Source organism: Calonectris borealis, chromosome 9, assembly GCF_964195595.1.
Source record: "Calonectris borealis chromosome 9, bCalBor7.hap1.2, whole genome shotgun sequence".
NCBI classification, from domain to species: Eukaryota; Metazoa; Chordata; class Aves; order Procellariiformes; family Procellariidae; genus Calonectris; species Calonectris borealis.
Genome location: NC_134320.1, coordinates 16,585,648 through 16,611,374, shown reverse-complemented (window position 1 = coordinate 16,611,374; position 25,727 = coordinate 16,585,648). Strand labels below are relative to the sequence as shown.

Here is a 25,727-nt window from a genome sequence, read left to right as displayed (position 1 = left end):
TTTGATTTTTATCCCTTTTCTTTGATATTTACATGACTAGAAAATTACACTTGAGATATACACGGTCCCTTAGGAGTTTCTGAAATCACTATGACTCCTGGTACGGGCATATTTTTGGCTTTGTGGTAATGCATATGCTCAGAGGATCTATCCTACAACTTTTAAAAGTAGGGCAAATTTGTTTCAGCAAGGGCAGACTTATTCTCAAAGCTTCACACAAGCTATTTATAAGTTGTTCTTTTGGTAAGATACTTGTCCATCATAATTTTATTGGCCATAAGGTAGATCACCATCAGGTGTCCAATCCAAGGCTGGTGAGGCCAATGTTAGGACTCAATGGTACATTTGATTAAGATAGGTAGCAGCAGTTAATCTTCTATTTTGTGGCTTCGGAACAGCAACAAAACACATCAGTAACTGGCTTGCAGACACAACCGTGATTTCCCCCAGCTGGTTGGAATCTGCCTGATATGAGAGATCCTCATGGCTAACAGGTGATGGATGCTCGCCAGTACCATCCCAGTGCTCATACAGCAGAAGTACTGGAGTCCTAATGCGTCCTGCCAGGAGCTTTCCAGTGCCTATGGGACAGTCATGCCTTGGCTCTGCATCAGGTCAGTTTGGGAGCGTACAGCACAAAACCTCAAGGGCTTCTGGGCTCAGCCACAACGTTCTCATTGCAAGAGCAAGGTCCTCATTTGCAGGTGAGCTTGGGCATGTCCTGTGTTGGAACAACAAGCAGAGCATAGTCATCCACATATAGTGGCAGCCGAAGTGAAAGATTACAGTGCAAGGCATGATGTCTTGCCTCAGTTCTCTTGCTAACAGGCCAGCAAGAAATTAAAGCTCTTGTGATTTATACTTGTGGAGTAATCTCCACAGTAATGTGAAATATGATAGTTCAAATGGGTAAGAACAATGACAGCTGTTACCATTTCTGACAGGCAATGGGTTTGGAGCTTGGTGATGAATTGCATGCTGTCTGGGGTTTGTTCAGCCCACTTATCTTCAGGATGTCATTTTGTTTTTTGTTTTTTTTCTTTAAAAGAAAAACATCTTTTAAGTCCTTTGGTTTGATGTTGGAGACTTAACAGTTTCTGTTTGGTAAAGAATTTTGCTTTCTTGTGATCTTTTCTTGGAAAATGGCTCTGCACAGATTCCTAAGAAAAAGTTTTGAATGTTTATTCTGCTTTGATAAGGTAGAATAATGTTCTTTCTTTTATCTTTATTTTAATTGGACTTGCAACAAAGATACCTAATTATATGAGGAATCTTAGTTTTGACACATTTCAAGCTAAAATATCACTAAAACACATAAATATGTCTGAATTTCAGACTTGCAACTACATTTAGTGAAGGGTAAACCATATTTTATGTCAGATAACACCAGACCAGACCCTGAGATACTAAAGACATGGAATTATACCCCAATCCCTTGACCTGTCTCTGTGAAATTGGTGGTGAAGAGTTTTCCAGAAGAAGGATGGAAATTCAATACAAGTGGGAAGTGTGCATCTTTCAAAGGCCCACGTGGTGTCAGAGTTTTGGTTGTTCTCCTTCAGTAACAAATACTGTCAAGCCTCACTTTAGGTCTCTCTTGGAATGGGCCAAAGTAAAACGTGGAAGGGGTAAAGCAATAACCACTGCATGGCTGGGAAAGCCCCTTTTGGCAGGAGGGCTGTGCTTACCCAACTGCAACAGATGAGCTCAAGGGAAAAAAATCAACAACTGCTTTTAACAAATAAGATCCTACGACATGGCTGAAGGTGGAAAGCTAAGTCCCAGACTGGCAGAAGACAGTGAGATTTTAATTATGTTTACATAGTCCTTATTGCACCCTTAGTTTTGCAAATGCTTTTCTAGAGCTAAACTGGGCCACTAGAACAAACCTGCTTCTTTCTCCTGCCTTGGTCACAACACCGCGTGAAAATCAGCGCACCAGGATCTTGCTGGACTTAGTTTTGCTTCCTTTTAAACCAGTGACATTGCTTCTTAGCCACTCATTTCTATGGGAACTAGAGCCAAGGTTTAAGTCCTTACAATTTCCTCTGCTTCTAATTTCACTGGCGTCAAGTTCTGACCAGTTAATCAAATGTCTTTTGTGTTGCAGGTGCCTTAATGTTTATTTTGATTAGTGTACCAGTTGCTATTTTTAGCTCTTTGGTCTTTGGGTTGAATGAATACCAGCACAGACCTTAAACCATAATAAACATGTGTTTTTAACCTTGCCATTTATTTTTATGTCTCTGTATCCAAATAATCAGGATGTGGTTACCTGTGAAGGTAGTAGACTACTACTTCAAATTTCAATGCACACCCACATACAAAAATATACGTTGTAGAGGGTTACAGCTTTAAAAACACCAAGACAGACCCTTGACTGACTTTAATGGCTGTTGCCATCGGACTGAGAGACAGTGGTACCACCTGGCTTACTGCTTTGTCTTTGTCCTGTGATTCCAGTGAACTTAGGCTGCTTCACCCCTACAGAATAACCAGCAGCTTTCGTCCTCACTGCTGATCTCTCATGGACAACATAAAAGAAAAGATATATAATGGAGTAACCAAATACCAGAAGCACATGTAAAATGTATTGAAAAAGCCAAGCAAGAAACAGAGTTTCAAGAAACAACACTACAAATGTTATATCTTTACATTTTAAAACTGGACTCCAAACTGTTTTGTGGCTTTTCTCTTTTGTAATGTGGGAAAAAGTACAAAGCCAAATGTTTTTTACCATGTGTTTTCTGCCTGATCTAATGGGAAATTTTCTACACAGAGGATAAAACAACTATCGTACATAATAGATATGTATTTATACATCCTTCCTATTTCTGCTTTTGCCAAGTGGAGAGTCAGCAAAGAATGGTAGAATCAGGCTTGAATTATACTCTGGGGCAGGACCTGGAGATAGGGTAATCAGCAAATTGGCAGATACCTTTGGCACTAGAGGCCCCAGCCTAGTTCTTATTAACATCAGCTGAAATATTCCCACCTGGGTGAGTTGGAGGCACATCAGGTTTTAAGAGCTAGATCCAAACAAGGGCTTAAACAATGTAGCCTAAACCCATGGCTGCAGAAACCCCTCCAGGCAGCAGCTCCCTGATCCTGAGCCTCCCAAAACTTGACCCTCCCTGAATTATTTAAAGGCTCTGTAGGCATCTGCAGCTGTGGCACCTGGTCAGAACACCATCAGCCTGAGCAATGGATTCCCATGTAAGATTTTCCCAGGTGTGGGAGCTGGATAACTGTATTCCAGGATCCCAAGAAGATCCTGGAAGTTGTGGCTACCATTAACTCATGTTGAGGACTGATGAAATGCAGCCTTGCTTTCGAAATGCTGCTGGGGAGGGATGTGATTTCTGTAACAACTTTAGGCACCTGTCCAGCATGTGGGGACATCAAGGTCAACCTGGGTGACTATGAGCCAAAGTCCCCCTGCTTACAAGTGAGCATCTAGTTCATCTGGTTTTAACACAAGTTTACATTCATTACTCCTGCCCATTGTGCAGAAAGGAATTAAAAGATTTGCAGGGCTATAAAGGAGCAAAGAGGAGGGAGCTTATTCTGCACCCAGAGGTGAAGGGCCCTCAGCTGGCACTATCTGGTTTTTATGCAGTGACTCTGTAAGATAAAACACATGAACAGCCATGAGAACAGCATCTCCCTTTGCTTTCACTTCTTAAAGACCTTTGGAGAGAGGTTCCTCTGGGAACTTGGGAATGCATCTGTGAAGCCATTAATAGATTGTTTACCTTTGCAGATGCTGCAGTTCCAGCTTGTTGTGGTGCATTTGGCCCTTGTGATTACCCTGCTGCAGTGGCACTCTAGCTCAGTGCTCCTCGCGGAGGCAGCGCCAGAGGTAGGTGAATGTTTCTGGTGGTTGTCACGTAACCCTGATCTTCCTCCGGTTGTTCTTGGCCACAGAGTGTGGAGACGCCACGATCTCCAAACTGTGTTGGAAGGTGAACGGTCGGTATTGATTCTATGAGGGCAAAACAGGAGCAGGACAACTTCCCCAGTGAAAAGAGTGATGCAAATTGCAGGGCTCTGGGAGGACAGACAGAATGAAGTCTCACTCAGTTCCATGCAACCTCTCCTGAAGCACCATGGGATTTTCTCTGTCTTAGAACATTGTCCAGTGACTTTGGATAGAGAACTTCCTGAAGAGGAAAAGGAGGTGATATGGCAGGGGAGCAAACTCCTCTAACACTGAAGGGAAGGTTTCATTCTTCTTCTTAAAGACAAATACCAGCATGAGAAGTCTGCAGCTTTCGGAAGCCATAAGGAGATCCTGAGAGAAAACCACCTGCACAAAAGTTACAAATTAAAGGAGACAGAAGAGTCAAGGAGGGGGAAGGAGCAAAATAACTAGCCTAAGCTTGCGAAGGAAAGCAGCGGATGAAATGGGAGAACTGTCTCACGTTTCATGCAGTACGATATGCAGAGGTTGCACCTGAAAATACTTCTACTGCATTCTCTTTTTTCATGTCATCTTGACATAAAACAGATCTGGCAGGAAAGGTATTTATGTAACGGTTTCATGCCATAAAAACATCAAGGATCTAAAAGTTTAATCAAAGTAGCACTGTTTGGCTGTAGGGTCTTTACGTAGGTTTTTAAGATCAGCTTAGAAGGTAGATGCATACTGAAGAATACTGATGGATCCTTCTACCTTGCTCTCTGTCTTCAAGTGAGCATGCCCTGATTACACAAAATAATATTTGCTATGGAAAATAGGGCTTGGGGGATGTACTTGTGATACTGCACAAAGTACTCAAGAGCAGAGGCTATTTTTTAACTTCTAGTTTCAAGCGTTATTGTAGATATTTATCCCCACTAACTAGAGGGGAGAGTTCAGTCTTTTTTAAGGGCATAATTTTGTTGCAAACGTCTATGAAAGTTTTATAACCCTGAAAGGGAACAGAAAGGATTGCTCAGTGCTCATAAAAAGTAAAGTCAGAGGACTATATGAGATCCTTTACAAAAGTATTAACAGTGCTACATCATTTGTGTGATCATTGTGGTCATGTGCTCCTCCTTATATAAAGGTCACAGTTTTATACACTCCGTCACAGGTTATGCCACCCATCAGTAGTGGGCAACGTCATCACCACAGCTATGGTGTGGGCCGCAGTAGCTACAAGCATATTACATCATCCATGTGATGGCTTCCTTTACATTTGTACTAAACTCACTGTGTATGAATAAGAAAGATAGCAGTGTGATTCTAAAGAGAGAGAAAAACTTGCTTCAAGGCATATAATAAAGGTTTTGGTTAGAATTTTTTATCTAATTCCGTGAAGATCAAGTGGAGCAAGAAGGCTCTTTCATCTGAAGAGAGAATGATTTGAGCTTGACATCTCCTTTCGTAGACTAGCTGCTGCCCTATATTTTTCTGTTATTTGCAAAGCAAATATTTCACTTTGATTTGTTTCATTTCTCTCTTGATAGACCCCAATATTTTCAGCTATTCCAGGTAGCAAAGTAGAGCTTGGTTTTGAAAAGGTGTTAAGCCTAATGTCATAACTAAGGTTCAAAATTCTGTGTTGAGCTGATACAGTTCTTTCCTTTCCCCTTCCCCAGATAGTGTTACTGCATAAATTCTTTGAATGCCAGTGCTGAGCACTGGCGTGTTTTTTGCATAACAATTAATTAATTTGTCAGCTTTGGATGGAAAGTTCTGTATGATTTTTTATTACTATTTATTAGCATTCATTTAAAAAATTAAAATCAGTTTTCTGAAAAATATCAGGATCGATATTGGAGTCTAGTAATGGTGATTGCCTTTTTAAAAAGGATGAAATTACTCAGCTCATGCTAAATTGATACTAATCATGCTGCTGAGATAGGGATAGTGGGCTGGCCTACAAAAACAGGCTTTGTGGAATAATGAATTTTGATAATTCTTGCAATAATAATGAAGGCGAGTTCAATTCTATCAAAAAAAAAAAATCCCAACTTTTATGGCAAACTCCTGTGGGTGGAAAATGGCCATGTTTCACAGAAGGAACTTTCTTTTAAAACATTGGCCCAGGTTTAGTATCCTAGAGATTATGTATTTATAGGACTGCTGCTGTGATACTGGTTGAAATGGTTTTTCTGGAACTTGAGCAGCAAGCAAACATCCCCCCTTTCTTCTGCAGCCTTTGGAGCCTTCTGCTGCTCCGGGCGTGGGAGCACATCCCATTGCCAGTGAAGAGAAGTCAGCCACCAACCTGGCAGCCAAACTGTTCCTTCTTGATGAGCTGGTGTCTGTGGAGAATGAGGTGACCGAGACCAAGAAGAAAAGAAGTTTTCCTGGATTTGGCTCCCCGATCGACAGGATTTCTTCGACTTCTGTGGATGCTAAAGGCAAACAGAGGTAAATTCTTAGATGCTCCTATCAGTGATAAAGTTGAAAGAAGGCTGTTGGTAGGTGTCCTGGATACAGATGAGTTAGTTTTAGCCACCAGCAGGTTTACTGGTCAGTTGTGAGGTGCTTCTGGTCAGGGTACCGGAATCTCTACAGAAACCATTCTGGTTGCATGGTGTGTAATCCTTCAGCTCTGATGAATAATACATGCACTGGTTCATTTATCCCTGCAGTGCCATACAGCTAACAAAGAATATTCAAGCATATGCATTTTTTTTAGTACATTTCTTTCCACTGATGTAAACTAACATTCAGTTTAAAACTGCTTTTTTGAACACGAGATTATTTAAAGCAAAAATATGCCTGAGGTTCAAAAGCCGAGGGGCAGGACCAGGCGTTCCAGAGGCTGGGGTGAAGAGAAGGTATGGTGGTGTGCATGTCTTGAACAGCAAGATAAAGAACACGTCGTGAAAATGGGCAGACAGTTAATAGAATGGGCTTCAAGACCTCGATCAACTTATGATAAGCCAGGGTTTAATCAATACAGCAGTAGAGTAATACCTTCCCAGTACACGTTTGAAGATAAGCATGTTTATAGCAGGGCTAAGCAATGACGCCTGATATGGCTGGGGAGAGCCAGTGAGTTTGGGGCAAAGCTCAAAGGGCTGTTCGCTATATTTGAAAGAGCTTAACTGTCTTGTTCCATTCTTCTGGTAACTGTCTTCTTTTGGATGGAATCCCCAATGCCACAAAGTATTTAATAACATGCTTAAAGCTTAATCTGGAAGTGGAAAATATTCACAAGAGCCAGTCAACATTACAAGTATTTTTTTCAAACAGTTTTGCAATATTTTCTTGTTGTTTTCCATTTATCCACCCAGTCCGCTATTAGGACTTTTTGACTGCGGCCAAAAGTGATAAAATACGAAATTCTTAAAACCTTGAGTAGAACTATTCTGTTCTATATATCTCTTCAAGAGATCAGAATCAGCTCATTCTTTGTTTGCTTTTGAGCATGTTTTCCCTTTCCAGGGGAAGAAATACAAGGTAATTTTTGAAGCTGCAGTGCCTTTTCTGCAAAAGTACATTGTCTCATGCTTTTGGGGTGGAAATATTGTTTCATTCTACGTGCAGTACAAGGAAACAGAAACACAAAAAAGGGAAACTGTGGTGAAAATTGTCCAATTTTTCTAACAGCTTGTCTCTGAATGATGAGCTCATGCAAATGAGTGACACACTGCAGAAAATTCCTCCTTTCCCAGCATCATCAGCACAGTTTGCAGTTTTGCATTGAGATTATCACTTTGGGGAGGTAATTAGATTTTGAGTTTGGGATTGGCTTGTTTATTAGAACCATCTGAGCTGCCTTGATCACTGCGTTGATAGTAAGATACCACCATCAGCACGACCGCAGATCGGATGAGTGCTACGTAACAGGAGAAAGGCTGTACCTTTAGGTGGAAACAGGCAGAGGCTGCTGCACTTAGAGGAGTAAAACAGAGGGCTGTCGTGCACACAGTAGATAACAGCCCATTCCTGTACCAGCTGAGATGGTTACCTTTAGAGACCAGATAATGACTTTTGAAGTGTGAAAGCTGTTAAATAGATTCAGCCCCCTGAATTAATACAGTGTGTGTAGTGCCTGGCAACACAGCAGAAACTTTTGGAAAAGAGCAGTTCAAATATAAGTCCACCTAAGAGATTGTTGTGGCACTCACCAGTTACAGAAGGGCCCAGATCCTAATCTTGTTCGTCAACATCAATTCATAAAGCTTTGAGAGCATAGGAAAAGCATGCAAGAAGATATGAGTCTTCAGAAGATGTAGAAAGATCCATAGACAGACGGAGAGAAAGAGACTCCGGGAATCTTAGAAAAGGCTATTTTAAATAGCGAACATCACTTTGTCCCTAGTAAGTGCTGAATAGGCACAGTCTGGTTTGTAAGATGGAAACGGCGCGGCAGGCTGGGGAGGGAGCGGTGCCTGTCCTGTTGTGGCTCGGGATGGCCACAAGAGGGGAAGCTGCGCTGCCCTGCCTGCGCGCTGCCCTGCCTGCGCGCTGCCCTGCCTGCGCGCTGCCCTGCCTGCGCGCTGCCCTGCCTGCGCGCTGCCCTGCCTGCGCAGCTCTTCCCCTTGGCATGAGGTTACAATTTCCTCCTCTGTTTAACTACAGAGCATGACGGTGTTACAACTAATGATGCAGAACCTCCCCCCCCATCCCGGTAATCCAGTCTGGGAAATTAATTCCCCTTTTTATCAAGTCGGGCCCAGTATGACTCCAGCAGCCCAAGTCTCCCACCTGCCCCGCACCAGCTTGTGCCTACACCTGGGGGAACAGAGTGCTGCCCTTGAGGCAACAGACTGAGGATCAACCCTTGGCGGTCTTTCCCTTTGCTTTCCCTATCACTTAGTGCAACAATGCTGGATATGTAAATCTTTGAGGAAGGGACAGCGAGGGCTACGCAGACAGCTCCCCTTCATTTGGGATGTTCTGTAGCCACTCCAGCATGACCAATGTGGTGCTCCCTTCATACATGGTGCACTGTCAATTCCCATTTCTTGACCTCATCTGAAAAGTAGCTAGGAAAGAGGCAGTGCGAAATGGGCTGCTGATGCTGGAATGATGCCTCTGGGCTTCAGCCCATGTCCGAGAAGTGTGAGGAAAGGAGACCGCTCAGATGAGACCGTGGACTAGACAGTCCTGGGTGGGGTGTGCAGAGTCCCCAAAGCCACAGGCTGAGTGAGCATGGCAGTGCTAGCACATAGGGTTAGACTTGAGTGCACCATAGCATGCTCTCCTGCTGGTTACTTTGTATTTGCCAACTTACAGAACAAAATTTCGTTTTATTTATGTTCCTTGACAAGCACAGATAGAGAAAAGAGTGCATCTTCCAGGGCTTCTCTTGGACCTGCATTTCATTGGCAAGTATTTCCAAGGGCAAAAGTTGAGGTTATTCTCAGCTGCGGAAAATCTCACCATTTCCACAATTAATTACAATAAAACTTCTGCTGGTGGAAAAAATGCTCAAAAATGCTGAATTAAGATGGGAAAACTTCTTTTTTGTATTAAAAAAAATAATAGTAAAATATTCCTACATAAAACTTCTTTCACACTGTCCTCATGCCCTCATTCATCAAATCATCAGGAAATGTACCATATGGGGGGAAAAAAACCAAAACCAAAAAACTCCCATTTTCAATCTCATCAAAGGGTTGCCACTATACAATCTTGAGAACAGTGCATTGCAGGAGACCCCATAGGAAAATCCTGCTAGGGCTCCTCTGATTTGTCCCCTCTGTTACTGTGCAATACTTTCTACCTCTTTGCTTATCTTAGCCCCAGCTGGCCCTGGAGATTTCAAAGATCCAGGCTAATGGGTCACCTGAAGTATATGATACTATGCATGAAACAACTCCCCTTTATTCATGCAGTGTATCTCCTTTCTTTTATGAGTAGCAGTTAACCTGTGAAATTATTTGGTTGCTCCAAATAAAAACGGGGATAGTGGATCAATGTCAGCCAGTCTGTAAAACAGGTGCAACTCCTGTCTATTCTTTTGTAAGACTAGTGAAGCATCTTGTTTTTAAACACTCACATCTTTGGCTGCTCCTGCACAGCTGTTCTGTCTGAACAATAAGTTGTTAGTGGGATGAATGGAGGAATCAAAGATGTAATAACATTTTGATTATTCCTATGATGTCTTTCCCCAGTTCTTTCCCTCCTTCTTTGCTTTTTTTTCCCCATGCAGGAAAGTGGTTGAGCTGCCTAAGAGACGGTTTGGAGTTCCTCTTGACCGGATTGGAGTGAGCCGTCTCGGCAACACCAAGGGTTAGCAGTTCCTGCAAGTAAGCCAAAGTACTCTGGGTGTGGGCAGGCTCGGAGAACCCCACCTGTTCTCAGTTACATGGAGGTACTCAAGTCATGCCAGTAGGCTTGGAAAGAGTGGCCTGGGGAACGATGGCTTCTTGTAACATGGATTGTGACTGTCAATTTAGCTTGAATGCCCTAAATTACAACTTAGTACCCCCCTACAAGAAAACAAGTATTCCTAACATTTTCATCTCCTGTAGACCACCTTACAGTGTGTTTGACCAAGCCTTGCATTTCTGACATGGGAAAATGTAATGTTTACTGCTTTTCTGCCTACAGGTGCTTCTGTTCTGAATGATTGATGCTGTATTGGAAACATTACAGAAATATGGAAGATGCATCACAGCATGTCTTGTCATTGACTAATGATACAACAGTCAAGGAATTGACCTCCTGCAAAATCTGTTTCACATTGCATTTTACAAATGTTACATTTACAAATAATAACAAATTCAATTCATCAGGTCAGAATGTTCTCACAGTTGTGCACAGTGTCACTGATAGAAGGGAACAGAAAATATGTATATAGTTTAATTGCATGGCATTTATTTCTTAAACTTGCAGAAGTTCATTATCCTAGCGAGGACTGTTAGATTTTTTGAATTGAAAATAAAACTTCCAGAGATGCCAACAGCAGTCCATGAAAAGCAGAGAGTTTGCTTTGCACATTTCTTTCAAGAGGACGTTTGTTTGGTAGGTGAAGGGAGGATTTAACAGTTATGGGAAAAACCTAGAATTTATTTGAACTGCTGTTTGGGAGAAGATGTCTACTGATTTCACTAGGAGTTAGTCTGAATAAGAACTGTGACAATACCTTAGTATTTGTGCTGATGTTTCCAGAAGTCTTTCTCTTATCTCTGCACCATATTTAGACATGTTTTCATCGTAGGCAGATCCTGAAATATGGTGAGACTTCCAGTTTCCTCCTCTAAGCTGATGAATACATTTCACTCCTCCCTATGCATAACATAGGATAGCGTCCAAATATGAAGTCATCTACTTCCTAGGCCATCTGCATCATATGCCTTATTTTAGCCTCTTGATGTGTGCACGGGGCATAATCAGACATCCAGCTCTAAAAGTTCAAGTATTTCTCACTCTGCTAAAATGTAAACATTTCCTCTCCACTTCATTTCAGAGTAAAACAGGTTATCTTAAATCCTGTTTCATGCTTTTCAGTTCTTTCCAGATTATAAAATATATCTGAAAAGAGTTGTTTACTGACATCTCAATGCTCAGATTCCTAGCTGATGTTTTCTAAACTTCACATGCTCCTTCCTGGACTTTGGTCCACGTCAGCTAAATTCCTTAGATTGCTATTCTTGAGTATAAATCATCCTTAGCATTGCAAAAGATGATCCACTAAGAAAGGGATTATGCAGGACTAAGAAAAAAAATTATTCTTGCCAAATACACTGTGTTAGGCAAAGAGTAAGGCTGGAGATAGGAATTAAGTGTTAATTTCCTAATCGTGTATAAGGCACAAAGCACTTGGCCATCAGCTAGCAAAATGGCGAAAAATACAGTCAGCTTCTCAGTCAGCTACAGGAGAGGAGTTGGGAATCAATGAGTCTTTGAAGTTAAAGCTATTGTGAGGATTGGGACTTTGGGGCAATTGCCCAGGTTCAGGCCATAGTGGGAGATGAGGCTCCACTCAGAAGGGCAGGTAGCATCCAATTAATGTCTGAGAGGGATCAGTGCTCAGCCATAGAAGGGGCCTTTCCCATTTTCCTTCTTGCTTACAGCCCTGTCCTTGAGACCAGGACTGGCCCAGCTACAGACAGTTTGCAAGAAACTTTGCTTTTCTTGACATCTCCAATATAGGCTAAAGCTGCTGAGAGCAGCTGCACAAACCACTGAATGACATCAGGAGGTGCCCCCATCTTTCCCAACAAGCAGATCACTCTCTAGTTGAGTTAGGGGATCATTCCTCCTTCAGTGGGTGAGTTGTCAGTACTTGTGTGTGAGGTGAAGCACCACAGATGCTTTCCAGACCAAGCTCTTGAAAGTCAGCCCTTCTTTTGAAAGACAGAAGGGCTGTAAGTCCATATGTGGTCATCTTGGGGTTTTGCTCCCTGCTTTTGCCCTGGTCCCACTGCTCATTTTCTGCCTTTAAGCTTGCAGGTGAAGGCTCTGAGAGCTGCACTGAGTGGGTGCATGTAGCCTGGCTGACTCAAGACAAGATTTTCTGTCCATGCTAGAAGCAAGTCTGCAAATGCAGTCCCAGACAAGCCCAGAGCCTGTCCTCTGCAGTACACTGCCACCACCTATCCTGAGCCCACCCTGCGGTTTAGTAAACAGTTATCTCCTTGCACTGAGCTCATCCAGACAGTCTACAGATAATCTGCTTGCAAGGTAGCTGTATGTATGGGGCACGGGCAGATTATGGAAGTGCTGACCTGACCACTCATACAGCTGTCTGTCAAAAGCAGCATGGACAGAGCCATTGCGTGACATATTTTGGGAGACTCAGATCAGAGGAATCCAATGCTAACACAGCAGCTTTGCAAAGACACTGCTGGGTCATAGAAGTATTTAACAGTTAGCAGGTATTAGCCTGGGCTTCCAAATACAGAGGGGTTTTAAAGTCTGTAAGCTGTGTGCAGAAATGCCCTCCATCTGAAGGGTGATGTGAAAGCAAAGCAGGACAGAGGTGTCTGTGGTGGTGTTGCTTGGAACTGGGAGCTGGAAGCTCCAGTCCTGCTCTTGGCTCCCACCTCACTGCATGGATTACTTGGGAGAAAGCAACAGCCTTTCTGTTCCTCTGCCCCATCCACCACAGAGCACACTGAGACCTCCTGTGGCTCAAAAAGCAATCTTTAAAATCCAGGTGCTGTTTAAAATATGATAATGTCTGAAAGGCTGAACACCACAATTTGTTTTCGTAGACAATATTGGAAAACTTCAGTCATTATGCATAGCATGGATGTCAACAAATGTAAAATGAGGATATACTGCAGCATCCGTTGCACACTAGATTTGCCCTGTGCTGCCTGTTTGCAAATCCATTCAGATGCCTGTGAGGAGTTTCTGCTAATAAATCAACATGGTCTACTAGAATGTCTAAGGGAAATCCCTTTAATTATTGCCCATGGGTCATTAACTTTAGCAAAAGTGACTGCCCAAGCATGGGTAAGATATGAGCAGCCACAATGTGGAGGGGGCACCTGAGGAAGAGTTTCTCTTCTGTGTGTTTAGGAGAAAGGACGGGACCCCCACAGTGACATGTTGAGGGTGAGCCTAGGGAGAGCATCACTGCCTTTGCTTTGAGTTAGTAAATTAATTGCATTCAACACTTATTCATCACTCCAGCAGAAGCAGCTAACACAGCAGCATATAGTGCCTGTGAGGAAATAGTGGGGTAGTTTGGGTACCATGAGCACTTAAATAACTGTACCGATAGGATGTAGCACACCATGTGGGCTAAAAATCACTGCTAAGCAGCATGGTGCATTGCACTCCAGGGAATTCCTGTGTCTAGGATCAGAGCAAGCTGTTAAATAGCCCCAGACGCTGTATTCCTTTTCCTGACTTGCTGAGGAGTTGTCACACCGGGTCAGGAAGGCATGGCAACAGCTAGCAGGTAACAGATGGAGCCTGCTGCTCCGGCCTTTCATTGCGTTGGGATTTCCTGCAAGCTGAACACCGGCTTGCGGCACTCCGTGCAGCTCTTGTAATACACCTCCCTTTCAGCTAGAGCACCGAACTCTTATAGAAAGAGAGACCCTTCTCTTGGCAATAGCCTATAATTTTTTCCTGGATTTGGGGCTGTTGTGAGGGTACGTGAAAGTATGCTCCCACGTACCTTTCCGCTTGCACAAAAGCAACAATGGGAAAATGGGAAATTCTGAATCACTACCAAGGAAATGACAAAGAATTAATGTTAACAGCAAACTGTATTTTGCATGTCATTAGACCTCACTGATATAATCAAGCTGATTTTATTCTATATATGATGCCAGCTTTGGCCTGTAATAGGATGAATAGGTCTCCTGTTAATGAAGTACATACAAGGTACTGCTGTGGTAAGTGTGAGGTTCTTGCCAGAGCCCAAGGCAATGAATGGAGCATGGTAATTACAGCTTTGGGAGAGGTAAAGTTTTGAAGAATATATAGTATGCAAGCTACGGTTAAATAGCATGGCTCGACAGGGCTGGAGAGACAGTTCAATTCTAGTCAAGATCAGTCCACACATTCACACTGGTTACTGGATTCTGCTCTCTTTTACACTGTTGGAAACCTTAAAGTTAACATCAGGATTTATTCTGAATTTACACCTTTGGGAACATGGTCCTTTGTTTTTGCAAATAAATGTGGATAATGTGACTTCAGATGAATATATGTAGGAACCACTGCTGGATCTTCCTTTTGGACAGGGACAGGCATAATTCTGCGATAGAAAAAGCCAGCTACCATCTGCACTGACCAGCCAGATGAGCCTGAAATCTCTGCTCAAAACATCTCTTTGGGGTGAGTAGGTAGAAATCTGTGGGTCTGGTCCAGTCCTATGAGGACAGCAGCCCCCAAATATCCACGAGGAAGACCCAACTCTGGTCAAAAGGAAGGGCCTCTTCCTCAGGCACAGTAGAACAGGCCAGTGTTGCTATACCTAGGCGTTCAATAGGAGCTTTTTTACCATTGTAAACTTCACGTGAACCATTAACATAAGAGCCTACATCAAGGGAAATGTGCTGCCCCTTGAGCCTCTGCAGGGGCTGAGAAAGAAAACAGCATGTGCTTCTGTGCCACAGAAAATCTTTATTGGAATGATATCCAAAGGATCCAGACTTCCATGCCTGTCCTCCCCCAAACCTACTGTGTATGCTGACGGGACACGACGAGGAACAGCTCTGGCTCAGCCAGCGGAGGCAGGCAGCCCTGAGCCCTTCACATGACACCCAGTCTGCCTTCCTGTCCCAACAGCGGGTGGTAGGTCATCACAGACCTGCTCGTGGGAGGCGACGGGAAACCCAGACACCACCGTGAGCAACGTCTGCAGATGTGGGCAGAGCCCCAAGCTCAGGGGAACTGAGTTAGTGTTTGGTGCCTCGGGGGACCTGGTGAGAAGGGGAAGAGTGTACAGTGGCAGCACACACAGGACAGCAAGGAAAGTTGGGAAGCATCTCCCAAGTAGAAGATCATGGTAGGTTAAACCTGGAAAGAAGGAACAGTGGAGAGTGGTAGTGGGCTACCAGCTCCTGTCACGGTCCCTGTTAGACTTGGCTGTGGTGCGGTCATGGCGGATGGCATCCAAGTTAGCAGCACAATGAGAGAACACAACAAACTCTTAACATATTAATACCCAGCAAGGCAGTTTGGGGAAGGGTTCATCTTCATCCTCCAGTGCTGGCAAGCCTTCAGATGCAGTATTTCCAAAAGCAGGCTGGGAAGGGATACAAGAGAAGGATGTTAGCATCCAAGGAACTTTTTCCAGCTTCCCGCTCTAGCCCTGGCGTGGGTTTCAAAAGCCCCATGACTTGAGAGAGTTGGGGTGTGAAGCCAGCATTGTGGTTTCTGGGCACATCTCAATAACCAGCTTTGATTTCATATAACACTTTTAGAAGGTGTTTCTTGTAGCTGCTTATAGTGCAATTAAGGAGTCTAAAAGTTGTTTCTGTGTTGCTTGATTTATAAGGGTTTGCTTTTCCTTTTGCTCTAGTTCAGCAATATCAGGAATCAGCTTTTTCTTTCCTGTCTCCTGGCCAGCAGTTTTGCTGCCTCAGAGGTGTGTGCAGGGTTTCTCACCTGTGGCTGACTGGAAGAGCAGGATACTGACTTGGAGAGACAGGATCTGGTCCTTACAATTTTTTTTTAAAACCCAGTCACTGTATCACTCTGCTCCAAACAACATTGATCTCTGTTGGATCTTCTAAGAAGACTAGATTAGGGAAGGATGCATATTTTGGTGTTGGAAAAAATAGCTGTATCACCAACATGCCCTGTTCTTTGAATCCTGTGTGGGTCTCCTATTGTCAAGAATGAGAAGAGATTTCTGCCTGGTTTTTGAAAGCAGGATCTTGGGAGAAAGCTTCTACTGAATCAGCAGTGCTCATGCTGAGACACGAGCTCCTCCCAGACTGGAAGGACTTTAGATGAAGGCAAAGATTCTCTGCTTTAATTTCTGGCAGAATCTGATTTAAACCTGGCAGGGGGAAGGAGTTTTATCTACATTTGAACCTTCCAGACTGGTGGGGGCATGAATTAGATTAGCCAAATTAATGACAGCCTCCAGGGTTGCTTATAAATTGCAGATTGTCTAAGGATCACCAAAGCACTTAAGCAAGCCCTGCACAAAGGGATTTTCTCTTGGCTGTCTGGCAGGTTGTCAGCTTGCACGTGCACAGAGCATGTGGGGTAAGGGCAGAACTAGCTCTTTTGTTTTTAGGCCAGATCTGTCATCAGTGTCTTCTGGTTTACAGCTGCCACTGCTTTGTGGAAGAGTCCACTGAAAGCCAGTGTGAACAGCATTGTCCATGTGCTTGTCAGGGCCAGCCTTGCAGGAGCACTGGTGCAATACGCTCCTGAGTCTGGATACAGACTGGACAAAGCTTGGAGACCAACTGGGAACCTACCAGATCTTAGTTCCCTGCATTCTTGCTTGATTTCCACATCCTTTTTAGCTGCTTTTCAGCAGCACAAACAAGTGCTCCTTTTTTGTCTGTAGGGAGGCAGTGACCTTGGCAGAGGGGAATGCATGCGGTCCACATGCCTCATTATGCCTTCAGCACTAGCTTTGTGCTCAGAGCAAAGCGATGGGTGCGCTGCGGGGACGTGTTCATGCAGAACTCAGCCCCTCCAGGACAGACACTCATTGCTCATATAACCCCATGTTCCTCTCTGAAAAGAGGGATGCAACACTGACTGCCTCCAGTGAGGTCCTGGGTGTGCAGACCCAGTGTATCTGCCCCGATGGCAGGCAGGGTTGGGTACACAGTCCTTCTCACCAGCTGCTAAACCAGCCAGCTATTAACAAGAGAGGGCCAGGACTGCTAGAACAGCTGCCAACCTGTTTTTCAGCATATTTGGGGCAGGTTTACTGCCACTGTCTTTGTTGCAAAAGGAAGCCCTGGAGATGAGAGCTGGACAGAATGGCTGCAGGGCTCTAACCCAAAACCTACCGCGTTTTTTGGGCTGGGATGCTGAGAGACTTTCCAAGGCATAGGCCACCTCTGACCGTTCCTCAGCTGAGAGCCGATCCTTCAACTTCTCCAGCTGTTTAAAAACAAACACAGCAGTAAACAAATGCCTCACCACGAGGGCCATAGCGTGCTGGCAAGCGCAGGGCGGCTCAGAGGCAGGAGGTACAGGCAGCCTGGCTGACAGCATCACTGGGGAGGACAGGGTCTTCCCTGGAGCAGGACCATTCCAGGAGGATCTGCCTTTGGAGCACTCGCACCTCCATTAAGCTGCTTATTTGGTGGCAGCAGTGTGTGCTCTTTCCCCCCACCCCAGGGTGCAAATCCCTGTGGAGAGGAGGCTGTGTAGAACGATATTGCACCGCTAAGAGTCAGGTCAGTGCTGGGGCAAGAGGTCTCCAGGCATCCACCCACTGCAGCAGAGAACATTGCTTCTCCATTGCTCTGGGCTGTCCCTCCCCTCCCTTCCCCCCAGCTCTTGCTAACATCCCTTGGTTATAATGTGGAAAGTCCACAGTATTTCTTCTCCATCTGTAGCTAGAGGAACATCTATGGCCATGATCTAGACTTCTGCTCTGGCAGTGTCGTTCCCAGGAAGCCAGAGCTTACTGTCCCTCAGCACTGGAGCGAGGGGCTAGGGTAGGAACTGGCAGCCTCCCGTCTGGCATGCCACACTGTGGTTTTCAGTCTGAAGTGACAAGTGCCAAGTGGAACCCAGCAGGACCTCCAGGATCCACGCCAACAGCTGGACCTGGCCTGAGAAAGGGTAAAAAGGGCTTCCACTGCTTGCGGGGTTTGGGGCATAGTGGGAGCCATGTCAAGGTTCCTGCACACCTTTCCCTGTCCCTGGAAACTCAGTGTAGGACGGGGCTTCCTCTTGCTCCCTGTGTGTGTGTGCACAGCACAGCACAGCAGGGTCTGACCCTGGGTAGGGCCTCCCTTACTAGTAAAGAGCCCAGACAAAAATCAGTCTGGATTAGGTGTGCAGTGGTTATCCCTCTAATTTCAGCCCATTACCAGAGGCAGCCAACTGATGCAATGCCTAGGAAGGCAGCAAGACCTCCTCTTCTCCCTCCCTTTTCTTGGAGATTTCCTTTGGCATCTATTTTTTTCCTGGCTTAGCCTTCGCTGGCCTTTGACTGGTGGCAGAGGCAAGAGCTGCCTCAGCTTTATTGCACTAGTCTATAGCCTTGCTCTCTTTTTATCTTTTCCAGCTTGTGCAGCTATTTAGCCCAAGTTCTGCTTTTCCCTTTGTGTGATACACGCTTACATTATAGCAGCAGAATGAAGAGTAGTAGGATGTAAAGATAGAAGAATAGGGCATAAAGGCAATATGTCAGTTGTTTAGCTATTCATGCAAGAGTATGCATATATGTGTCTCTGCATTTGCTCCTCTCACCTGTTCAAGCTCTTCAAACTTCTTTGCCAGCTCCCAATCTGCAAGAAGGGAGAGAGTAACATCAGTATCTGCATTGCTTCCCAAAGCTCAAATCCAAAACAGTTTCTTCATTTAACCTCTTCAGTGGTTGACAAAAAAAGACCTAATTATCATTTATTTCCTGATAGTGATCTCCAAATCTATGGTAGCAGAAACGGTGACAGAAAAGCAGGCTTTCTCTGCTGAATTCTATGGGGCTTTATCCTAATTCTCCATTACAAGGGAGGCTTCTTTATCATTCACCATGCTCTAGGGGGATTGGCCCAACAAGGTCACGTACTGTATGATACCAGCTCAGGTGAACCTCTTTGCTGCTTTTTAATGTTCATCCTGGTAACAGCAAGTCCGTAATGCTGGCTTTTCTGTCACTGGCCTTTTATACGAACTCCCATTGCTTCCTTTGACTTATTTACCCCCATGCAGGCAGAAGTCAGAAGACACAGATTTAGCCTAGCATAGCTTATTGCTTTGTAAGTCAGCAAACATCAGGGTTGGCAGAGTGGAGCAACAGGAAAAGTAACGTAGCGGTGAGTGCATGGGTTTCACGCTTCTAAATGTCAGGGGAGCACAGGGACCTGGGGAGCAGCTTCATAGATCAGACTTGGAGATCTCAAGGCTGAGCAGTACTGTACTAGACTGTCAAAAAATTATGCAGATGGATGAATGAGCTGCCCTGAGATATCCCATCCAGGAAAAGGGGAAAGTTAGGTGCCTATGAATAGGACCTAAATCCTCCAGCTGAATTGGGAAGGGCCTGGACTAGCAATAGGGAAAGCTGCAGGAAGGAATAGGGGATTTCAATCTCACTCCTCTTGAGGACTGAGGTACCTCATTCCAGACTCAAATTGATGTCAAAAACAGGTTTTTTTTTTTAATAAGATAGCTGAAACAATGGAAAGCACCCTGAAAAAACCGAGCTCAGTCAAAGCTGAGTGACTGGACTACAGCAGTTCTCCTGGGAAGGAAACACAAAGCGATCAGCTGGTTTTAAGTGCCAGTTTGGGAAAAAAATGCACTAAAATAAGCAGAAGAGCCAGGAAAGAGCTAAAGAATGTCTCTGCTGTGCCCTACAAGAAAGCCAAAAGCCAGCCCCGGAGCTGCCTCCTTTGTCTGCTCCTAATGTGGCAGCAGGCATTGGTCTGCATCTCAAGGGGATTTAGGACATAATTCCCCCTGATATCAGATAAGACTTCAGCACACAGACACATCACCAGATTTGGGCTTTTTTTTTAAACGTTTGAAACTGAGCAGGAGGGTGCCAAGAAAGAGCTGACTGCCTTCTCAGTTTCTCCTTCGAGAAGGAAACAATGCAGTTGAAAAATCCTGAATATTTTCTGACAGATATTCATCCAACAGAAAAAGCAGCAGTTCCTAAGCAAATCCATTACATCAGGGCTCAGTTCGAGAGATGGGATGGGGAGGGGATGGGGATGGGGATGGGGATGGGGATGGGCTGGGAGTGAGGAGGTGGGGGCTCTGTTCCTGGCACTGCCAGCAATGACCTCAGGCAGATTTCTCTTAAGCAAGTTTTTACATATCCATAAGATAGAGACAGCCAGGCCTGCATATCTACAAGTGAAAAGTGCCACTTAAGAGATTATTATTGTTGTTGTTGTTGTTGTTATTATTATTATTATAATTATTATTACAATACACATTTTCACCTCTTTCAGAGTTTCAAGTGCCTATTTTTCCTCGACTCCGCAAACCGTAAGCTTGGCCAATGACTGCTATGAATAGAAAATGAACAGCGGTGGAAATTTGGAACAGATTATCTCAGGCAGGAGGAAGGAAGTTAATTTATGGATGAAGCCTTGAGAAACTGCCTGCTGTAAATCCTCTGTCTGTGCTCTGCTCAGAGATTCATTATATTCAATTGTCTGGCATAAAATGCAGCCTTTCCTCTAGGAGTAATAAGTGCAATAATCCATAAACCAATCATAAAAATGTTATTTCTTGAATGCATCCCCTTTGCAGGAAGAAAGCCTTTGTTAGTATAAGGACTTGATTTATTTGTGTTTATTTATTTGTCCCAGGATTGTTTAACCACTGCCTCACTGCATTAACAAGGGACTGGGGAAGAGCACTGAGTGATTTTGACGAATGGATTTTCATAACAAAATTTTTGCTGGGCCCTGTTCTTGGCTGTTTTCACAGGGAAGGGCAGCTTGCTGCTCTGAGACCACCACATACGGCCCAAACCCTCCCCTGGCTGCGGTGGCCGTGGGAATAGCTGACCCCTGTAATCCATATGGCGCTTGTGATCGCTGTGCGTACTGTCATGGAAAGCCCAAGTTTCTCTTTAGCAGGTCTGAGTTTAGAGGCTGTCGCAACATGTGGGTGGCTTTAAATTTGGTGCCTGTTCACAGAGCACTGACAGGAAAAGCTTCCACGTGGCCCGTCTTTGGCCTCCCCGCTGTGTGGGAAAAGCCCCTTGTCTCAACCTCTTGCAGCAGTAGCAGGGGCTCAGGCTCAGCCTGGAGCTCCCACGACTGTTGTCCCAACCTACACCTGACCCCAAGGGATCTCAGCCGTATGCTCTCTGCAAAATCTTGACATCGCCCCACTGCCCCGTGTGCTTACAAGATGCTGCTGGTTTTAGCATGCCAGCCAGACACCGAGCTGTATCGCCAAAGCACATGGGGCTGTATGGGGTGTAGGTGGAGAGGTGACTCCCAAGGCTGGCCCGTGCCCCAGGCGTAGTACACAACGTCTCTGGGGTAGCGGGGCACAGGGACTCAGCAGCATCTCTTCTAGTTATTAGTTGTGTACACACACATGCTCCCTTGGCAGCCCAGTGTTCAGTGTCTGAGGATTTGGGTGTGTGGTTTTGGACAGCTTTACATCACATTGCAAAATCAGGTCCAGGAGCCCCACGATGCAGAACACCTGGCATTAATCACGTGTAGGCACCACACTGGGTGCTTCCACTTTCTGAGCAGTCGGTATTTCTGAGGAACCTGAGGAGCAGGTTCCTTACATTCATGCAAACACAGATTCAAGAAGCTGAGATCTCCCATCCCCTTTGCTTACCAATATTTTCTGGTCTCCGCCATGCAAGCTTCTTATTAAGAAGCAGAGTCAGCAGGGTGTCCTCGTGATTTGTGTCTCCTCTCTCCGGAAGCACTCGGTTCTCTGCAGCACATAAAACACACCTTTCTCGATCTCTAATGACAAAAAGGATGGACCCTCCAGCCCCCAACATTAAAACAAAAATTAAGAAGGCTAAGAAGCGGAAGGAAAATGTCTCCTGTCAGCACTTTGTCAGGGTGGAAGGAGCTCGGGGGAAGATGAAGATGCGTGAGCACAGAATAAAATGTCCAGGCAGTGAGGGCTGCAGTGAAAGGGTGCAGGATGGGGGAGCCCTCCCTGCCAGCTCCGGGCTGCTGGCCAGTCTCACTGCAGCCTCATCAGCATGGCTGGCTGCGAGAGCTGGAGACACCACCTTGATTTAGACAGTCCCGACCTCTTCTGCAAGGCAGATGTAGCGGATGCCTCTGCAAAGCCAGACAGCAACCCACGAGAGCCTCCCTTCTCAAAACTGCAGGTGCTCCCCCCTCACCCCATCCACCTTCCCAGGGCCGACAGAGGTGGGAACTTGCTCCACACGCGGCTGACGTGTGGGTACCATAGCTAAAAGCCCTGCAGCCCTGCAGTCTGTTCTTGCGCTCACTCAGCCTTGGGGCTGCTCTGCTTGCCAGCGGTATTAAAGGATTCTTCCTGGACAGAGCCAAATTGTGGAGGAGCCTCTTTATCCCTGAGGAAGCCTCTTACAGTAGCTGTAGGCCACACAGAATTTTTCTGTTTTCCAGGAAAAACCTCCCCAAGCTGCTGTCCTAAAGCAGTTTGGGCCTCTCTATGAGGCCCCTTTAGGGAGTTTTCTCAGTGGTTTTGCTTTAGTGGTTGTGGCTACGCCCTCAAATGAATGGTTGTGAAACTCAAGGGTTCAGCAGAAACCAACAGACAGGGGATAGGACTAATCAGAGTCCTGAAGGCTCTGAGACCCTCCCAGCTCTGCTGAACAGATTTCCAGGTTCATCTGAAATCATCTGAAATTTGCATTCATTTTTGAGAATGACAGAATGGGAGCCAGATTTTGCAGGGAGAATGGCCATTCCCCAAAACCTTTGGTCTGAACACCGCTGCCCCACACCTAGACCCTGAAAAGCCCTAGAAGATGCCTACAGAATCAATGGAAAATGCGAAGAAATTATGCAGAAAGGCTTATTTTCTCTTCCAGTATCTTTAGGACTTCTGCTCACTCCCTTCAAGGAGGTGAGAAAGGAGAAAATGGTCTCATATAGCCATCAGTTCTACATAGCTACATCAGTTCTACATAGTGATGGGATGAATGCAATTATTTTTGATACACGAGGCAAAACATTGTACCACATGAGCCTCAAGGATGCTCAAGAGTATGTGGGAATCAGCTCTATTAGCCAAAGTCACATAAATCTGCAGAAGCAGAGGGGCCCTGGCCAAAGCGATGCTCCAAGTATTTGGCCAGGCTCAACCCTGCCTCACACTGCGGCTGAAGCTGCTGGTCCTGATTGTGATCTCTAGAAATAAACCCGAGTGACTTAGCAGAGCTACACGCTGTGTAAAACTTGCAGTTAGCGTGGAGTGCTATAAACCTCGTTCCTAAGACTGGAAGACAGTTATGATTTTAAAATAGCTACTTCTAGTCATTTGGGGGATTTGCTACAGGAAAAAAAAAAAACTATAAACACTCTAGTAAAAACTAAACAGAAGCAGTATTTGGATAGAGTGGCCTCAGGAATGTTTTGGTTGTCATTACAAAAATAAATAGGTGATATAAGAGGAAAAATAATATGAAAAGCGATGTTATTTTCAAGCCTATATTTAGCTGCTTTTTTTTTTCTACTGCCAAGTCTCTTTAAGAAAGAAGATTAATGATTGACATTTCCCTGCAGAATAAGTTCAAGCTAAGATTAATTTAAATTATGGGAGAAGAACATATAAAGAAGTTTTGTGCATAAAAAAAGTTCAGCAGCACCCTACTACTGACATTTATGAGCTGTCAAATCTCATATGGTGCATACTGGAATTGCTACCCTCTGATACTTTAATGTTTTTCCTTGGAAATTTTCTTTTGGGAGAAAAAGAGCTACCCTCACCAGATTTCACCAGATCTGATATTTTTACTGATTAGCAGAATGTGTCATACAACCAGCTGCAGACCAGATGGACAGCTTTAGCTCATGCTAATATGAACAAGTCTCTGGGTAGCACCCATGTTAATTGATTGTTTAGTATAGCTCAAGGTTCATTTTATTTTCTTTCACGGATAAGCAAGTGTTGCGTGGCCATGACAAGCAGCAAAGCAAAGCAAAAAAGATAACCACCTACCTGTGTCAGCTAGTCTGTATTCCAGCTTACCTTGTAGTAAAAAAGGCTCTCCATGTGTAGACGGGACATACACAGTCATGGTCAAGATGGTTAGCACTCCAAGGGACAGCTGGACAGACCACATCTTCTCCACGTTCCCACCACCCAAAAGCATTCTTCCTTCAGGCACGGTGGAGGACTTCAATGCAACCCAGTGCCAGATGAGCTCACTTTTAAGAGGCAGTGGATGTGCCGTGATTGCAAATGGCCTTTGGAGGAGGGGAGAAAAAAATCTCTTGAGATATAATTCAACCTGTCAATATGATTCACTCCTTTGGGAGTGGACAGAACAACCCAGTAACAGACGTCAGATGGAACCTGTTCAATATATCTCATATCAGACTGATCTAATGAATTCTGATGTTCCCACCGGCATGCACCATCCATGCACATCGATATACATTCCATACGTACATACGTTAAAAATACTTTTTCGGGGCTGCTGCTTTAATGGAGTTCAGACATGAGGACTCCCACGGTAGCAAGGAAGATTTGTCTAACATACAAGTTGCCATATGTCACCAGTTTGGACAGAATCAGGTTAATGGGGTTTTGTAATTTATCATCTCACTTCCTAGTGCCTATATTAATTAATGTGAGATATAATGAGTGCTGAAGTGGTGGAAAACAGAGGGGGAGAGTTCTTTTCATTTAGCTGATTGGAGGATGTCGAGTGTGTCTTGCTCACCGTGACTTATGGCTTTGTCAACGGGAAAGGCATCACACCCTATTTTGGGATTGTGTCTGAGTGGGGGAGTGCAGATTTGGCAGCAGATATGGAATACATCAAGGATGGGCAACTGTCTTCAGTTTTTTTCCTGGGGAAAAAAAGAAGTGGAAGGTCAGATGCTGGTTCTGGCTGCACATCCGTATTTTATTAGTTTAGAGCAAAGCGTTGAGGCATATTGCACATGTTCCATGTCTTCTCAGGTTGTGACTATATCTTGGTTTGGCTTCTATTTGTTGCCTGTCCATCACTATTGATCAGGGACCTGCTACTAGTTTTCTATTACAACCTTACCAAGACAAATGTAATAGCACCAGCGCTAAACTTTGTTCTTCTCTTCTGCTTCTTCTGCAGAGCTGAATCATCTGTACTACACTTTGGCCAAGCTCTGACTTGTACATACACTCCTAGTGACTCACCTCGTGTGCTTTTCTGACACCACATCATGCCAGATTACCCAACAGAGCTTCATCTGATGGTACCTGCACTTCATCTTAACTAAAAGACAATATCATTTCCATGTTTGGGCTTTTGGCTTCTGGTTCCCAGCTCTCCCTACAACTTGCTGTGCACCTTGGATAGCTATAGGATGACTAGCCTTTTAATAACCTTTTTAATATTTACTTTTTAAAAATGAGGGGGTAGAGGCTCAGATTTTTTTGCAAGAAGTGCCTATGAAAATGAATGTGATGCTTCCATTAAGGAATACTTCTCTACTGAGGAAATATTCCAGAATTTTCCCTGCAGATATAATATGTATAAATAAACCAAACTTGTCTTTTATCTCAGTCT

General features: G+C 44.6%; 2 protein-coding genes across 3 annotated transcripts in view; one reads left to right on the top strand and one right to left on the bottom strand.

Annotated features, from left to right (window-relative positions):
- Nucleotides 1–10,858, top strand: part of OSTN (osteocrin) — a 51,997-nt gene extending 41,139 nt beyond the window's left edge. For both annotated transcript variants that reach the window (XM_075157095.1, XM_075157094.1), the window contains exons 2-5: nt 3,764–3,862; nt 6,147–6,364; nt 10,104–10,183; nt 10,505–10,858. In XM_075157095.1, the coding sequence (XP_075013196.1) occupies nt 3,764–3,862; nt 6,147–6,364; nt 10,104–10,183; nt 10,505–10,527 (420 nt within the window). In that variant the 3' untranslated portion in view covers nt 10,528–10,858. The remainder of the gene's footprint in view (nt 1–3,763; nt 3,863–6,146; nt 6,365–10,103; nt 10,184–10,504) is intronic.
- A 3,610-nt stretch (nt 10,859–14,468) lies between these two features.
- UTS2B (urotensin 2B) lies at nt 14,469–24,350 on the bottom strand. The gene is made up of 5 exons (XM_075157639.1): nt 24,200–24,350; nt 21,833–21,934; nt 18,761–18,798; nt 17,344–17,437; nt 14,469–15,608 (listed from the first exon to the last, which is right to left on the bottom strand). Exons 1-5 carry the CDS (start codon nt 24,321–24,323, stop codon nt 15,583–15,585), a joined length of 384 nt encoding a protein of 127 aa, XP_075013740.1. The 5' UTR covers nt 24,324–24,350; the 3' UTR covers nt 14,469–15,582.
- Nucleotides 24,351–25,727: the final 1,377 nt, after the last annotated feature.